This window comes from Andrographis paniculata, unplaced genomic scaffold, assembly GCF_009805555.1.
Source record: "Andrographis paniculata isolate CXL003 unplaced genomic scaffold, ASM980555v1 Contig10END, whole genome shotgun sequence".
Classification (NCBI taxonomy): domain Eukaryota; kingdom Viridiplantae; phylum Streptophyta; class Magnoliopsida; order Lamiales; family Acanthaceae; genus Andrographis; species Andrographis paniculata.
Window position 1 is genome coordinate 2,185,650 of NW_026137380.1, and position 16,838 is coordinate 2,202,487.

Consider the following 16,838-nt stretch of genomic DNA (forward strand, 5'->3'; position numbering starts at 1 on the left):
ATGCAGAGATTCATCATGAATTGTCATCTGAGCTTAATCAAGAAAGACACTGTTTGATCTCTTATTGCAAGATGTGCAAAGCAAATCAAGAATGAATCTTTTGAAGAATCCATCAACACAGGGGGAGGAGTTCAGATAGTTTTACATGTTGGTTGAACTTGTATGATATGATATGCCCTCAAAGTTACATATATTGAATTGAACTCTCGGAGAAGTGCAATCTACAGAGCATCGACCAGATTGCTCCATTGATGGGATCTTGTCTGAATCAGATTTTCTGCTTGCCCTTTCTCATTCTTTCCAGCTCTGCTTCCGCATCCCTTAGCTGCTCTTTCAGTGCCGATACTCTCTGCTCCAGCTCTTCTACTGTTCCCCGGGTAATGGATGGTTGGTATGGTGATAAGAAATTGTGCGAAAATGCTGTCAGTGCTTCGACACCACAAACCTGGTAAAAAGTAATTAAGATAGATCATGTATGGTTTGTTTTTTGGATTATTACATAAAGAGACATTGGAACAATTGTGGAGATTTTTGCTGATTGGGGTTCTTGAATATGAGCACACAAGCAGTGTATGCATACCTCTTGTGGAAGCAATGGTAGCTTAGTTATGTGAAAATCGTCATATAACATGTAGAATTGATCCAGGTATTTTTGCTGCATGCGCATTCGGGCTTTAAGCAACTTTGACTCTACCACTGAAAATAACAGACTGTAGAGGATTACCTTTGGAGATCTAAGTTAACATAGAAAAAAATGGGGATGGCATCAGCATGAAGAGGAATTACCTTCTTCATCGAAAATTACTTGGTTGATGATAATATTGTGTGTGTCGATCTCAAATTTGGTCAGTTCCTGAACAAGGCGTTCGGTCTCATAAAGAGAAAGGAATTCTGGAATGCAAACGCAGACAAAAGTTGTCATGTCCTGCCGAAAGAAACAGTGGCAATCAGAAATTATAGAAGCCATGAAAATAAGGAATTTTGCTCTGAAGAAAAGCCAAAAAATAGACTACACTTTAGATCTTAAACCCATAAATATGTGACAGAATAATATGAACAGAAAATTCATAATGTAAATTGCTAACATAAGAGGAATTGTGGAATGCTGTGTTGAATTGCTATCACACATCTCGCAATCCAAAATCATGACTACTACAATGGAAGAATCAAACATGCAACAGAGTGCTATGTATAGGTCCATATTTATTACCTAATACCACAAATACAAACTCAAAAGAAAATTAATAATAGACACAAGCCCATGTATGTAAAAAGTCTGGTTTCAGCTTTCATTTTTTTAGGGGGGGAGGGGGGGGGGGGGTGGTCAGGGGTTAGAATGAAACAGAATGGGGCAATGAAAATTGCTTGTTCCTATTGTCTACATAATTAGATATAAAGGTGTATCATGTTTGGTTAGCATGGAATAGAAACTATTTTAGTACATGTATATATATAGTAATTTTGCCACGTGGGCTCGCATGTTTTTGTTTAAGAGAAACTGCAACATGTAACCAAACATTGAATTTGGTTCTAATTTATGTCCTAATTAAATTATGATGTCTAAACTTGGAAAATTAAAACAAGGCGTAAAAATTCCATCATAATCAAATATCATAGAACAAGTAAGATTTACCGGATCCTTAAATTGCCTGTTCACTTGTTCGATCATATCTTTCATCCCCTCAAGTTTTCCAAGTATAGCGTCTTCACCAAACTCATCGTCAACACCAAAAATACGAGTCATCTGCCATGAAGAACAGAAAATACTGTTATACCAACCAAACCTATAAGCCAAGTATCAGAAATTTAGAGAAATATTAACTAGTTCAGCTCAACAGGCTTTCCGAACCCCATAAACACAATGACCATTTTTAGAAGAAGAAGCATTCCTACCAGCACACACTGATTGTTAAATACAAAAGAACTCTAGTCCTCCACCAAAAGAAATTGCAAATTCCCCCTTCAAATCAACAAATTGTTCCTATATGCTATCTTATGCCAAATAGAGTACAAGACTGAGGGAAACAAACCTGGCTCAACAAGCCACCAAACTTATTCTTCAAACTCATCATTTTGGCAAGCCCTTTTTCTAAGGTGGAAGGGAATTGTAGCAGCCGAAGAGTATGTCCAGTAGGAGCAGTATCAAACACTATGACAGAATAATCCATGGTTTGCACTAGCCTGATAAATATCATTTCAGAAATTACATGTTTTAAAACAAAGATTGAATGTAAGAATATTTAATTCAGATGATGGATCACCAAGCGCTCATCTTTACTAGTAACATGAACATATATTTTTTCCTTTATATGGTTTTTAGATAATTTAGACTTGCCCTATATGCATTTATTTGGTCAACTTTTCAAAAGAAACTAGAAAGTGTTAGGCAATCGCAAGTGGATGAATTAAAATTTTTTTCAAAACCTTCCAAAGCTGTACATTGCATTTTCTCATGAGAAAAGGCACAATTGAACATTATATAAAGATACTTTTCTTGCAAAGTTGACCAGAATTTGAAGATTGCTGCTTTGTAAATTGAGGATGGATCTGCAATGCATTCAGAAAGTATTATATCTTCTTGTAGCACTAGCCAGACATGAAACTTACTTGAGCATCTCAGCAAAGCTCATAGCTTCATCAATTCCTGGGATGGAATTGGCTAAATCTGACACAAATCCAGCATTCTCTCCACCAGTAATGTCATCTTGTTCCACGGTAGGATCGACTTCCTAGAATACAGAACCAAAAACATTGTAAAGATTAAGATAGATAAAAAGATAAATTTCCACATATCACTCATATATTCACCAAACAAGATCATTCAAACTAAACTTGTGCACTCTCACCTACGAGAATCAATTGAAGAACATTGATAATAGCAACAAAAATGAAGTGAGATATCAAAAACCCCTTATAATATATACATGTATATACCAATATTGATTATCACTCATAAGCAATCCCAAGTTGAATGATAAAAAGCAAGTAAACATGGAGTAGATGTTCCATACCATCAACATTCTAATGAAAATCTTTCAAGTTAAAACCTAAAAACGCCAGAGGAAGACCAAAATTCCATCAACATTAAGTAAATCCATTCAAATCAAAACCAGAAATTGGACAAATTCAAATACCTAATCCAAAAAATTCAGATTCATCAAACACAACGCCTACAAGAAAACACAGAGGCGACTCACTACAAGTTCAGCACTACGCTTATCGCCCATGAAACTATTCATCAATCAACCTAATTTCCAACCCAGATTCAACACAATTAACTAAATTTACAAACAAACCAAAATTTCCTCAACAGTAGGAGCGAGGGAGAGGCAATACCATAGCATACAAATTAGAGAAGCCATTAACAAGAGTGGGGCTCTTGGTGAACTTCTGCTGGAACGCATCGCTTAGATTATGCGCAGGATCAGTGGAGATGATGAGCACGGAGGAACGCACCCGCGACAGCAAGATTGACAGAATCGAGCTGCACGTAGTCTTCCCAACACCTCCCTTCCCCCCAACGAAAATCCACTTCAACGAATCCTGCTCCAATATATTCTCCACACTTCCCTCCAGCAATTCATCGTTGGAACCCATCGATCAACAGACAGAACACCTACACCGCTGCTAATGTCCACAACTGCTCTCTCTACTCTCCTATCAGAGGTCCACGCCCGCCGGGAACTTAACACCACCAGTTTGGAGTACGGCGGACGTTGCGCTTGACTGTCGCGCGAGAAATCTCAGGAGCGGTGGCTGTATTCGAAAGCTACCTCTACCTTCAACTCGAATCTCGTTCGAGTCTTCATGGGCGCTTTTCGAATTCCTCAAAATTTATGGCACTAATTTGTTACTCCACTCCCACGTAATCTTAATTTTCAATTCAATCCTTCTAGATCCAGTTATTATAAAAAGTACCCCATAATTTTCCATTGAAGTAGTATAGTAACAAACGCTACAAAATCCCACAACTGGATATTGAACAACAGCTGCATCCATCAGTTAATTTACAGTAGAAGATATCTAATAAGTTAATACCCAAATTTCATTAGTAAAACTATAAATAATGCAGTACAGCAGCAGCATTAGCAGTATTTATTTGTACATTGGAGTGTGATCTATATAATGCTTCAATAGAGTGAATTGTAAGTGAAGCAAGTGGCTACAATGGAGGAAAGACAGATGAGTAATGAAGGAAGAAGGGTAGCATTCAAGAGCTTGTTCATTCCCCAATACCCGGCCAGCGTGATCGTGCCATCTGCAACTACTCTTGCCAGGGTGCCTGCTTCTGTCGACAGCAACCCGCTGTTGAAGGTTCCTTTCGAAAGCCGTGAAGACATCACTCGAGACAGGAGTGAAAGGTTGACACCTATATGACGGAGGGAGCTGTGTTTAACTGTGAATCATTTATTGTGGAAAGAATGGTTTGTGTTTCATGTAAGTACTGTACCTTCTAGAACCTCAGCCGCGACGAATGTCAGTAGAGCCGAGCAGACGTATTGCGGGACAGTGTAAGGGATAATCAGGTGGAAGCTGAAGACAATGCCTAGGAATACCATGATCTCTGATGCCAATAAAACTTGCCTGCATTTTGTAGACATGGGAGTACTTTAGGCGTGCGTAAGATAATGGAAGACTGGAGTAATTGATGCCAATTGCAGAGTAATCTTCTTACCTTTCCTCAAATATGTTGCTGAGGTAGCCTCCGACAACGGCAGTCACCGGAAGCACTGTAACGCCAAGGCACGCCAGAAAAATCGCCACATTGCTAGTCGACCATATGAAGTAATATGTGGTGATGACGCTTGATTCGGCTAGCAAAACCTCCATGGCATACTTGAGCATGAAGTATATAAGCAACTGTACCTGTTTACCAGAGTCGAAACTGCTTTACAGAAGTGGGATCAATCGAAGGCCGAAGCCTCATTCAGAAATTTCAAAATCAGAGACAGGCAAAATATAAAGTGTGAGTAGAGATTAGACCTTCACAGATGGTGTGAGCAGCTTATACGCAGATGTAATTGATGTAACAGGTTTATGGCTTTCCTCCGAAGCTTCTTCGCTAATATCAATATCTTGATCTTCATCTTCATCTTCATCATCGATATCTTGTTGCTTCGCTGCCATCGAGCTTGAGAGCAATGGTTGGGATATGCTGCCATTGTCCAAAATGACAGCCAGTCCTGCAGTGAAAAATGCCCACTTCAACAATTGATGCACAGTTAGTTATACTTGTATCTCTCACCTTTCTAGTTCACATACTGTTGTTGGTCTCCTGCGGCACTAAGTTCACCTTCTCGTAGTGATAAGGTTCTTCAAACATCAACCATAAGCACAAAAGATAGAGAAGCCATGCCAAGGCCATGATCCATCCAGGTAAGGTGTTTTGGTTGAATGTAATTTTGAAGATCTTGAAGTTAGTTTGAAGTAAACAGGCGATCGCAGGACCGCAAGCCATCCCAAGTGCGCTTGCGCTGACAAAACTAGCAGATGCTTTCATACGAATTATTGTAGGAACACAGTCACTGATATAGCGTCGATTAACAGCTCTTGCAGATCCCAATCTGAAACAGTCATTGGCCTAAAACGTTTAGAAATAAGTAGGCACAAAGAAGGTTTGTAAAGACTCTCAACTTATAACCTCAATCCTATATGCAGAAAAAAATTTCCATAGCATTCACTGACTTGACTCTTAAATCATATAAAGGAAAAAAGAACTCGAATGTTAATTTCTTACCCACAAAACAAGCGGCCAATAAGAAGCACATAGATTGAGTTGCAATCATAGGCAAGAGCATATAAAGTGTTCCCAATGAAAAGAACAATGCTGCTGAATATGAGAGGTCTCATGTACGACTTATTTGACCAGGAACTGAAATAAACCGAAGAGAAAACCTGAGCAACAGCCATTGAGCCAATAACAGCCCCACAAACGGTCGCTGCAGCACCAAGGCTCAACGAGTAGTCATCAGCGGTTGGGACAATTATATAAGTATTAACCATGTATAGAAAAGTACTGGCGAGGTTCAGAAGAAGAGACATGAAATGATATCTCGCATCATTGTCATCATCTGATGGAGTTTCCGATTCCTCTGTCACAATAAGCGAACATTTTGCCAGATACTGGAGGATATCTGTTGAGTATCCCAACCTGTCAACTGCAGCCTTGATAGATTCAATGATGGGGTCCTGCAACAAAAGAATGTATAAAACATTAGAAAATATAAAGAAGATTCAGTACATCTAATCGGCCGGAGACTAATAGGAATTCTACAGCAGCTCTTAAAAGAAATAGCTTCGGAGGGAATACACCATCCACTTGGAGGAGCACGAAAGCAAGGAAAGTACTATAATTTAGGGGTTCTGATTTATGTATGGATAGGAGTAAGAACCGGGAGAGGCAGGGCAGGATGATCGTATATCGATACATAGCTCTCCTGATGGTCCTGGAGATCAGCAAGGTTCCGAGATAGAGTTCCAACCACTGCTGAAATCCCCTGGCACATATTGAAGTTTTATCGAGTTAAATATTAGCAACAGACTGCCAAGTTTCATATTGACAAAAAGATAGGATTGAAAGGTAGTAAAATTAAGAGAAGCATAACTGAAATACTTACCACATGTTTAAACACCTGCCTTAGCTGAGAATAAGGATGGTCTGCTCGTGTCTTGACATAGTAATTGGTAAACTTATAACCAAATCTCTTATCAAATTTCTTCAATATTTTACGTATCCCAATCGCATTCAGCTCCACAAAATACAACAGTTTCAGGAGATCCCTTCCGACATCTCTATAGGATTCCTGCAATTCAGATATCCTCGCAGCATCAGGCTCCTGAATAATGCCGTCGTGCTGCATTCCAAGAACAGACAACCTGCTTGCCAAATGCCCTTGTTGTTCTAATAGAAACAGGACTGTTTTCTCAATCTGCAGCAGAGTCATAGATGAAACATTCGGCTCAGATTTTCTAACATGGACTGGAATATTTGTGCTAAATTTGAAACATAGATGAGACATGGTTACACAACTTCAGTAAAGATTATCTTTGAAGATATACCAACTACTTTCATCTACCTGCTTATCCATAACTCTTGAGAAATCCTTGAGGACAGAGTCCCGATTCTCTTCCGAAGCATCTATTTGCTCGACATATTGCTTCACTTTTTTTTTCATTAACTTGTAGTTAATATAGTAGCTGCAAGGAAACGCCACAAAGCAATTTCACTAGCATCTACAATCAAATGATAAAACAGCAACACTGAACTTTAACTTTTGCCAACAAATCATATCCTCACACATACAGCTTTTGAAACAACACCAAAACAGAAGTTCTGAGACTGAAATAAATAAGTCATCACAACCACAACCTCACTTCTTTCTTCATCACACAGCAGCAAAAGCATACAGAGCGCAATTTATGGATGAACTATGATCTAGTTAAACTTGAGCATACATACCCTTGCCATTCCTGAACCTGTACTTGCTTCAATTTTTTACCAAAGGCTACCATCCTTTTTCCAGCAATAGACAGAACTGCAAACACAGCATAACAAAACACAGGATTACATTTCACAGATGCAGATAAAGTTCTTGACCCATTTTTCACACAGAGAAGAGAATGTATTATGCAGCAGTCCAATGCTTCTCAGGCCCATTTTTGCTAACCAAAGGACTATTCACATCAATTTATCAATCAAATCAACCAAAGAATGCAAAAAAACCAGCACTCAACCACTACTGGAGAGATCGAGAATCGATAACCGTTTTCCCAGGGCTTTTACCCCCATTCTGTTAACGAACAAATTTACCCCCAAAATCCTCAGCGAGTGATACATACCAGAGCCGCCAGGGAACCAAAAGTCACAATTAAAATTTGGAATCCCCAGATGAACAAAATACTGGCCACTCCACACTCATGCAGAAACCTCGCTTGTTGTTCAGATCAGTCGAGCAAATGGTAGCGCGTGCGCACACACACGCACAAATATATAGATATATATACTATGGAGAAAGATCAGAACTTGATCGCAGGAGTCGCGATTGTGGAGCGAAACGACACCGTATTCTCGGAGCGCGAGCATCAATGGAGAAGGTACGTGTAGTAAGGCTGTGAAGGGGAAGACATTCCAATGGCGACAATAATAATAATAATAATAATAATAATAATAATAACTTTTGGAAATTGTTACAGCCGTATAAAAATAATATTATGTATTGTCTTAACGAAAATTCCCAACTTTATCTTCACCGAATCTCCAATACATCATTGCCATGCACACACGATCTTTATATATATATATATATATATGCATCTATATATATTATACACAGTGTCACACACTATTTATCTCCTTTCACTACTAAAATAAATACTAATATATATATATATATATGTATGGGTATATATGTCCCACAAGATTTATGTCCACTTGAGTATGTCACACCGGACACGTGTCATTACCATTTCATTTAAAAGTTATGAGTGGAAAGTTGGTGCATATTTTATTACACAGTTCATTATTGTGAACAAATACACAATAATTTTCATGACATGAAGATCATATAAATAGTTATATGATATGGATGGACCAAAAGAGATATCCATGAAGTAATATGTGGTGAAAGCATTTTAAATATTAACCCTAAATATATATTCTTTTTTTATCAACTTCCTCTTTCTCTTTTTTTCATTTTTTATTTGTGGTTCCAATATTGTGAGCCACTTGAATATAATTCTTTTTCTGCTGTTTCCACTTTCACCTTACCTTTCATCGTCAATAGTATAATTAATTTTCCACGTGTCTCGTCACTGATATTGACATAAAATAAATATATATGTCTGCAGCTATTAAATCTAGACAAACAAAAACAAAAATACAAAGAGAAACCTAAAAGGTAGCAGAAAATTCAAAACAAAAATGATAAATATCAAATTATGTAGAAACAACAGTATGATTATTAATTTAACTGAATCGAGGTAGCTAGGTATACTTACAGTACAGAGTTGCAGTCAAGAAGACGACGACGACGGAGAAGAAGGATACGACGTCGTTGAAGAAGGCGAGACCAGACGAGGGAGGAGTTGAGTTTGCAGTTTAATAAGGAACGCCGGGAGTGGTGAGTGTATTTATAATAGTAATAATAACTATTATTATTACTTTTCCCCGAAAATTAAAAATAATAATAATAATAATAAAATATTTTATTAAAAAGATAATTAAAGATATTTATTTAAAATTAAAATAAAATAAAAAGTAGATGAATGTTGTTGAAATATTTTAGATATTCAGTTTTAGATTTAGTAGATTTATATTTAAATTTAATCTTATTCATAGATTATATTACTTAAATTTGAATCTGTTTTGTATTGTCTATATATAGGCTCCTTATTTTGATGATCAATAAGACAATCTCATTATTTTTCCGCAAAATTTCTAACATGGTATCAGAGTTTATTTTTCTCATGTCATAGATATAGCCTACCAACCCGTATTTCTCCGGGTACATTCAACATGGATTGTACCCGGAGGTCTTGTGATTTTGAAATCATACCTTTGCAAGTTATCTTTTTGCAAATCTGTCTCGTCTCGTCTCCGATATGTCATCTGTCGCTGCTTGTTTGTTGCTTGTGTGCAATTTGAAATCTTCGCTGCTTGTCTGTTGCCTGCGAGCGATCTGAAACGATCTGCCATATGTCCGTTGTCTGTCTGTTGCTGCGTGCGATCTGTCATATGTCGTTGTCTGTCTGTTGCCTGCGTGCGATCTGTCATCTTTATTGCTTGTTTGTTGCCGGAAATCTGTCTACGATCTGCCATATGTCTGTTGCTTGTCTGTTACCTGTGTGCGATCTGTTTGGTGTTACAATCTATCTACTTTTCGCCTTCGGTGGAGTTACGTCGTTTTCGGCTCTGTGGAAAGTCATCTCATTTTAGGCTCCGGTGGAGTCATATAGTTTTCGCTCCGGTAGAGTCATATAGTTTTCGCTCCAGTGGAGTCATGTCGTTTTTCGGCTCCGGTGGAGTCATCTCGTTTTCGGCTCCAGTGGAGTCCTGTCATTTTTTGGCTCTGGTGGAATCATATCGTTTTCAGCTTCGGTAGAGAGTCATCTCGTTTTCGACGGCTCCGGTAGAGTCATGTCGTTTTTCGGCTCCGGTAGAGTCATGTCGTTTTTCGGCTCCGGTGGAGTCATGTCGTTTTCGGCTCTAGTGGAGTCCTATCATTTTTTGGCTCTGGTGGAGTCATATCGTTTTCAGCTTCGGTAGAGAGTCATCTCGTTTTCGACGGCTCCGGTAGAGTCATGTCGTTTTTCGGCTCCAGTAGAGTCATGTCGTTTTTCGGCTCCGGTGGAGTCATCTCGTTTTTGGCTCTAGTGGAGTCCTGTCATTTTTTGGCTCTGGTGGAGTCATATCGTTTTCAGCTTCGGTAGAGAGTCATCTCGTTTTCGACCGCTCCGGTAGAGTCATGTCATTTTTCGGCTCCGGTAGAGTCATGTCGTTTTTCGGCTCCGGTGGAGTCCTGTCGTTTTCGATTCCGTGGAGAGTCATCTCATTTTAGGCTCCAGTGGAGTCATATAGTTTTCGGCTCCGGTGGAGTCATGTCGTTTTTCGGCTCCGGTGGAGTCCTGTCATTTTTTTGCTCTGGTGGAGTCATATCGTTTTCGGCTCCGGTAGAGAGTCATCTCGTTTTCGACGGTTCCGGTAGAGTCATGTCGTTTTTCGGCTCCGGTGGATTCATCTTGTTTTCGGCTCCGTGGAGAGTCATTTCATTTTAGGCTCCGGTGGAGTCATATAGTTTTTGGCTCCGGTGGAGTCATATCGTTTTTCGGCTCCGGTGAAGTCATCTCGTTTTCGGCTCCAGTGGAGTCCTGTCTTTTTTTGGCTATGGTGGAGTCATATCGTTTTCGGCTCTGGTGGAGAGTCATCTCGTTTTCGACGGCTCCGGTAGAGTCATGTCGTTTTCGGCTCCGGTGGATTCATCTCGTTGTCGGCTCCGGTGAAGTCCTGTCATTTTCGGCTCCGATGGAGTCATCTCGTTTTCGGCTCCGGTGGAGTCCTGTCGTTTTCGGCTCCGGTGGAGTCATCTCGTTTTCGGCTCCAGTGGATTCATCTTGTTTTTGGCTCGTTTTTTGCTCCGGTGGAGTCATATCGTTTTCGGCTCCGGTGGAGTCATCTCGTTTTCGGCTCGTTTTTTGCTCTGGTGAAGTCATATCGTTTTCGGCTCTGGTGGAGTCATGTCGTTTTCGACTCCGGTGGAGTCATCTCGTTTTCGAAGGCTCCGGTGGAGTCATGTCGTTTTCGGCTCTGGTGGAGTCATCTCATTTTCGGCTCCGGTGGAGTCTTGTCATTTTTTGCTCCGGTGGAGTCATATCGTTTTCGGCTCCGGTGGAGTCATCTCATTTTTGGCTCCGGTGGAGAGTCATCTCGTTTTCGACTCCGGTGGAGAGTCATCTCATTTTTTACTCCGGTGGGTGGAGAGTCAACTCATTTTTTACTCCGGTGGGTGGAGAGTCAACTGCTAATTTTATTAATGTTTTCTTTTTGCGTTTATATTCAAATTTCTCATAAACTCAAGTTGGTTTCTGTTATAACACTTGAGTTTGAGGGGATGTTGAGATATTTTAGGTATTCAGGTTTTAGATTTAGTAGATTTATATGTAGATTTGATCTTATTCATATATTAGATTACTTAAATTTGAGTCTATCGAGTCTGTATTGTCTGTATATATAGGCTCCTTATTTTAATAATGAATAAGATAATCTCATTATTTTTCCTCAAAATTTTTGGAGATGATCTGAAATGATTTTATATCCACGAGCTCGTGGTCACACAAATTCAACCCCAAACCAGAGACGTTGTTGTTATTATTATTATTATTATTATTATATGTGGAGAATAGTGATTGCCCTCTCATAAGTTGACACGTATTACTAACCACACTACCGCCTGCCTTAATATTGGAGGCATTACACTCATTACTCATTACATATAATAATTATAAGATTCTTCAAATCACCAACATCTAAATTTACTCTTCTTCAATATATATGTTAAAATATATTGAAATATATATATATATATATATTATACTTATGGAATTTGCTCTGTTCAACAAAAAATTATTTATTTAAATGACTTGTATAGAATGTCAATTTCATATACCAACCATATATATTTAAAAATCTTAGTAATTTTTTAATGTTATTAGTATGTAACATTAGTCAAATTTTAAAATAAAGTGTATGTACAGTAGAATATATATGGTTTGTCCCATGTTTTTGGCACCAAGTACGAATCGGTTTCCTTTAACGCCATCATGAAATGGATGATAATATCAATGGTTTGTGACAAGCCCAAAATGGAAGTATTATTTGCAAAGATACTAAAAATGATTTGCCATAATTCATAAGTTGACCTAACTTTCAATTTGCCCATCTTTATCTACCCACTTTTGAAATTAACTTTCACAATTCAATAATGGCTAGATTCATTAGTCATGCTACATACGTTTAGACTTGCTCATTCGGTTTTCCGGTTAACCGAAACCGGGCTCAAACCGAACCGAAACAGTCAATCCGACGGTTCGGTTTCGGTTTGTGTTTGAGCTAAATCGTAAATCGCCGGTTTACAGTTTGAACCGGTGGTTTGGACAATATATTATATATATATTTTTTATTTTTTATTTTTGTAAAATTATGTCTGTCCGTACTAAATTTTGAACCGAAACTATTCCGGCAGTTTGGATGGGTTTATTTTTTTTAAAATGAACGGTCAAAATTAATTTATGCAGATCGGACGGTCGATATTTGATGGAACAAACCGATGGTTTTGGAGGTTTGTTTTTTTAAATAATTTCAATAGTGTGATTTAATTTAAAATTACCTTATTAAACAATTGTATAAATTATAATTGTATTCTTAATTCTTAATTAATAAATTGATAAATAATTATTTTATAAAATCAAAGTATTATTTATATATTTTTTCACAAAAACACAAAGATTTAGTATATTAAAATTTATAAACCGTCAAACCGTAATCGAAATCGTCATTCAAACGGTTTGATTTCGGTTTGAAATTCTGACAAACCGGGCAGTTTGAACTGTTTGGGCAAGTATACATACGTTCAAGTAATTTGGAGATCTTCAAATCAACAACTAAACAACCAAATTGATCATTGCTCATATCAATCATAGATTAAAAAAATCTCACATGGAAATGATCTCTGATCACAAGAAAGTATGAATCAAGCTATCTAAGTATATATATATAATGTAATTGTTGTTAAATAAGATAAGGTATGATCTCGATGACTAGGCCGGGGTAGACATCGTCCGGATCGTGGATTTGGGGATTTCGCTCGACGATGAAGGGGTCGCCGCACTTGTCGCTGATGGTGTGGAGAGTTTCGCCTTCCGAAACGACGTAGATGTCGCTGCAGACGTGCGCCGCATAGCTGCTGAGGAGGAGGAGGGCCATGGCCATGGCTACTGCAGCTGAAACAAGCATTGGCCTGGAAGTGATAGGAGAAGCCATTTTTATTACTTGGTAGTGTCTAGTTGTTGTTCAGTTTTTATTATGAGTTAGGTTCTTGTCATGCAGTTCTTGGAGCGGGACACGATGTGGTTTTTTTGGAGTCAGCTGCCAGTAAGAAGTGGGCTACTATTTTGTTTTGTGGGTCCATTGGTTGTTTATAGAACAAGAACAAGAACGAGGAAATAGTTGGCATAGGCAAATTATAAATCAATAATATGGATATTTCTATTTCTTCTAAATAATGTTGTAAAATGGGTGAGAATTTACATAGAAAAGAATTTAAAGTATTATGGAGATCAAAGCATCTTCCAGACAAAGAGCTCCCCGGAAGCATCTCCGGTGAAAAAGAGTCCCTCGACGTCGCCGTCGTTCCGAATCACTTCAATGCGGTGCCTTGAAAATATTCTGCCTCGTTCGGAGAATCTGATGAAGAGGGCATTTGCAAAATATTATGATGGCTCAAATAGTAAACATGTAAATAAAATACAATGATGATGGTGGTGATACTAACGTTGGCAACTCAAATAGGCGAACAGTGTTGTCGGTGTAAGAACATAGTAGAATTGGCTTAGCTTCTAAGTCGTGTATACCGGCAAGGGCAATCACTCCCTGGAAAATAATTCGAATACATGAGAAACTCGAATGACAGTGTCAATAATAATATCGAAACTAAATGACTACTTACATGATCATTTTTCATCTCATAAACCATTTGTATGGTTTCATTTTCTGAGGAAGCCCAAACCTGGTGTAAGAAAGAACATGAAAGCAGCTGATTAGGGATGCAGAAGCAGTAGTAGCAGCAAAGCATCAAATGTAGAGACCTCAACTCCTCAATGACAGAAAATAAAAACAAGAAATGCATAAATGGATGGAGAGCCAAACCTTTATCGTTTTGTCAAGGGAAGCCGTTAACAGAAAGTACTCCCAACAAAGGACAGCCGTCACATCACTTGTATGCCCGTGCAACGTCTGCAAACACTGCAACGATTGCACATCCCACACCTAGAAATTGCACATTGTTGTTTTAAATGTATATATTGGAAGGAAACAAGAAAATTTGCAATGGCGGCTGCAAAAAGAACAAGAAGTGAATATATATATATATATATACCTTGATTGTAGAATCTTTGGAACCAGAATAGAGTCGCTTAGATCCAGATCCTATAACAAGTGAACACACAGCACCCGTGTGTTCCTTCAGCAATGCAGCTGGTTCAGGAGCATTGCTGCTTCCAGATTGCCATCTCCATACCAATATGGAACCATCCTGTAGCCATGTAGAAGTTCATAGTGAAAATGAGATTAATTCACCAAACATATATCGATTCTAAAAGGCTGCCTGCCAAGAGTATCCCGAAAAACATTATATATGGTGGACAACATAAAGCATGAACACTAGAAGGTACCTCTGTTCCAGCAAACAAGATGTTGTCATCAGAAGCCATGCTACAAATTACACCACCTCCAGTGTAAAGAGTATATCCAGTTTGACTTTCAAAGTTCCAAGCCTGTATTGCCAAAAAATAAAAATATATGTAAGAGAACAATTTTTGCAAGAAGCTAAACATCCACACATATACACAAAGACAAAAAAGCAGAACAGAAAATCAAACCTTAACAGCATCATGCAATCCAACAAAAAGCCATTGACCTTCAGTGACCATACACCGTATCCCACAGTTCAGATTTTCCAAACCAGCACACTGCAAGCAGCCATAATAACCGTGTAACTACTAATTCACTTTCTAATAAAATGGGTGCCTACAAAGGCACAAAGTAAAAGTTCCAACCTGACCACTATGGCAGTCCCAAGCTCGGACACAACCATCATCCCCACCCGAATAAAGCTTAGTGTGACCAGATGGGAGGCAAATTCCAGAAATAGCCTGCTCAAGGTTTCAGGAAACAAATGTGAATAATAATCCATAAAAAAACAGAGTAAAATGAAACTAGTAAATAAACATATCATTATATGTAATATAGAAAGTTGGAAACATATAATCATGTATGCAGTAAGTCAGTAACTACCTTGCTGTGTCCCTCTAACTTTGCCAACATTTTGAATCCGGAACCATAGAACCAAGAGTGTTTATCCGTGCACTTCTCTCCACGAATACAGTTGCCAGTGAGCCAGTCCTGACATTGTTTTGGGAGAGTTTCTTGAACAATACTCTCGGCAGTTTCCAAACCATTTGCTAGGGCATGTGTGCTTCCATCCTTCTCATTTGTAGCATTCATTATTTCTTGATCTGTTTGGTTGTGCTTGGTGGTTATGTTAATCGTAGATACTTTCTGTGGAGTGTTCTTGCTTCTTCTTTCCACTCTGCCTTCATCCCCAGTTTTGGGGATACAATTATTGGGTTTCCTCCAGGTCAAATTTCTAGAGTGATTTCGATGAAAATCACGCCCTGGAGGTGAATGGGACTTTTTCTCACTTTGAGGAGGTGGTGACTCTCTGTGCATGAACTTACATGGATTTCTATTGCATTTTCCCTTAAGCCAGAAGGTGCAGACTTCGTTTCTCACAGGATGTCCTCCTACTCGGTTAAAGATTGGGACCCTCCTTGCTGCCTTGACATCCATCACCGAATGCTAAACGAAAAATACCATAACGGATATATCAGAATCTGAACTAACATGATGCAAGATAAGCCAGGGTGTAGGAGAGCTGTTCCCGTCAAATAAAAACTGTTGGAAATCTTCACTGTACAAGTGAGATGAATATCCATTTCTTTATGCACCATAAAAATCCAAAACCTAAATCGGAAGCAGGCAAAAAGGAAATCAACCACAAATCTGATCCTCTTCATAGAAGCCCAAGAAAAGTCCCCACATTCAAACCAGAATTTCTCGTATACTCGTCGATCTCGATATTCGTTCTTGATTCTATATATAACATCCGGAAGAGAATAGGCACAGTCCGCAGCATACATTTTACAGGGAATGAAGATTTTAACAAGAAACCACAAAAAGCCTAGACTATAATCCTTAATCAATCCGAACAAAGAGAAACATAAATAAGATCTAAATCTCAAAATCCTCATCGATGAATCTGATCCAATCGCCGTCGACTGTTGAAAACCCATGGATGATGACGAACCGTATGATCGAATCAACGCCCAAAACAAAAGCTCTTAAGAATCAATACATGAGAATAGAAAGATAGCGAACCTGATGAGATTATCGGCGACCAAAAAGAAAGAATACGGATCCAAATCACGAATACACACTAGAGAGAGAAATTTTCCTCCGCGCAGAAAAGACTTCACGATGAACGAATGGTATTTTCTCTCGACTCTAT

The 16,838-nt window shown here is 38.6% G+C and overlaps 3 protein-coding genes and 1 long non-coding RNA gene across 5 annotated transcripts; 1 reads left to right on the forward strand and 3 right to left on the reverse strand.

Moving 5' to 3' along the window:
• Window positions 1-33: 33 nt before the first annotated feature.
• LOC127240903 (ATPase GET3A) lies at window positions 34-3,818 on the reverse strand. The gene is made up of 7 exons (XM_051259789.1): window positions 3,337-3,818; window positions 2,608-2,729; window positions 2,031-2,181; window positions 1,634-1,744; window positions 787-925; window positions 581-696; window positions 34-445 (listed from the first exon to the last, which is right to left on the reverse strand). Exons 1-7 carry the CDS (start codon window positions 3,595-3,597, stop codon window positions 269-271), a joined length of 1,077 nt encoding a protein of 358 aa, XP_051115746.1. The 5' UTR covers window positions 3,598-3,818; the 3' UTR covers window positions 34-268.
• A 206-nt stretch (window positions 3,819-4,024) lies between these two features.
• LOC127246958 (SPX domain-containing membrane protein At4g22990-like) lies at window positions 4,025-9,105 on the reverse strand. Of its 2 annotated transcripts, none has more exons than XM_051268645.1 (11): window positions 8,998-9,105; window positions 7,460-7,535; window positions 7,077-7,197; window positions 6,618-6,929; window positions 6,393-6,497; window positions 5,738-6,189; window positions 5,263-5,564; window positions 4,984-5,183; window positions 4,676-4,866; window positions 4,451-4,584; window positions 4,025-4,369 (listed from the first exon to the last, which is right to left on the reverse strand). In XM_051268645.1, the coding sequence occupies exons 2-11, from the start codon at window positions 7,510-7,512 to the stop codon at window positions 4,131-4,133; spliced, it is 2,109 nt and encodes a 702-aa protein (XP_051124602.1). In that variant the 5' UTR covers window positions 7,513-7,535; window positions 8,998-9,105; the 3' UTR covers window positions 4,025-4,130. The 2 variants fall into 2 exon arrangements, with proteins under 2 accessions (XP_051124602.1, XP_051124593.1); XM_051268636.1 differs by lacking the exon at window positions 8,998-9,105 and adding an exon at window positions 7,840-8,168.
• On the forward strand, window positions 8,910-13,724 carry LOC127246971 (uncharacterized). The gene is made up of 3 exons (XR_007837787.1): window positions 8,910-9,119; window positions 12,790-12,833; window positions 13,316-13,724. It is a non-coding gene; the product is annotated as an uncharacterized LOC127246971 (long non-coding RNA).
• A 47-nt stretch (window positions 13,725-13,771) lies between these two features.
• LOC127245324 (zinc finger CCCH domain-containing protein 17-like) lies at window positions 13,772-16,786 on the reverse strand. Its single transcript, XM_051266154.1, has 9 exons — window positions 15,566-16,786; window positions 15,328-15,423; window positions 15,151-15,240; window positions 14,944-15,045; window positions 14,649-14,804; window positions 14,420-14,539; window positions 14,220-14,279; window positions 14,046-14,143; window positions 13,772-13,957 (listed from the first exon to the last, which is right to left on the reverse strand). The coding sequence occupies exons 1-9, from the start codon at window positions 16,118-16,120 to the stop codon at window positions 13,831-13,833; spliced, it is 1,404 nt and encodes a 467-aa protein (XP_051122111.1). The 5' UTR covers window positions 16,121-16,786; the 3' UTR covers window positions 13,772-13,830.
• Between the last annotated feature and the right edge of the window lie 52 nt (window positions 16,787-16,838).

What these genes read in the sequence shown, in the direction of transcription:
- LOC127240903 (XM_051259789.1), bottom strand. Translation starts at nt 3,597, where the DNA reads ATGGGTTCCAACGATGAATTGCTGGAGGGAAGTGTGGAGAATATATTG. An exon ending in TTGGTGGCTTGTTGAGCCAG is followed by an intron (nt 1,745 to 2,030) that starts GTTTGTTTCCCT and finishes TCTTCATGGCAG; the next exon opens with ATGACTCGTATTTTTGGTGT. An exon ending in ACAGGCAATTTAAGGATCCG is followed by an intron (nt 926 to 1,633) that starts GTAAATCTTACT and finishes TTCTTTCGGCAG; the next exon opens with GACATGACAACTTTTGTCTG.
- LOC127246958 (XM_051268645.1), bottom strand. Translation starts at nt 7,512, where the DNA reads ATGGTAGCCTTTGGTAAAAAATTGAAGCAAGTACAGGTTCAGGAATGG. An exon ending in ATCCTGCCCTGCCTCTCCCG is followed by an intron (nt 6,190 to 6,392) that starts GTTCTTACTCCT and finishes CTTTTGTTGCAG; the next exon opens with GACCCCATCATTGAATCTAT. An exon ending in CGCGGCTGAGGTTCTAGAAG is followed by an intron (nt 4,370 to 4,450) that starts GTACAGTACTTA and finishes TCCGTCATATAG; the next exon opens with GTGTCAACCTTTCACTCCTG.
- LOC127245324 (XM_051266154.1), bottom strand. Translation starts at nt 16,120, where the DNA reads ATGGATGTCAAGGCAGCAAGGAGGGTCCCAATCTTTAACCGAGTAGGA. An exon ending in TCTTGTTTGCTGGAACAGAG is followed by an intron (nt 14,805 to 14,943) that starts GTACCTTCTAGT and finishes ACATGGCTACAG; the next exon opens with GATGGTTCCATATTGGTATG. An exon ending in CGCCTATTTGAGTTGCCAAC is followed by an intron (nt 13,958 to 14,045) that starts GTTAGTATCACC and finishes CCTCTTCATCAG; the next exon opens with ATTCTCCGAACGAGGCAGAA.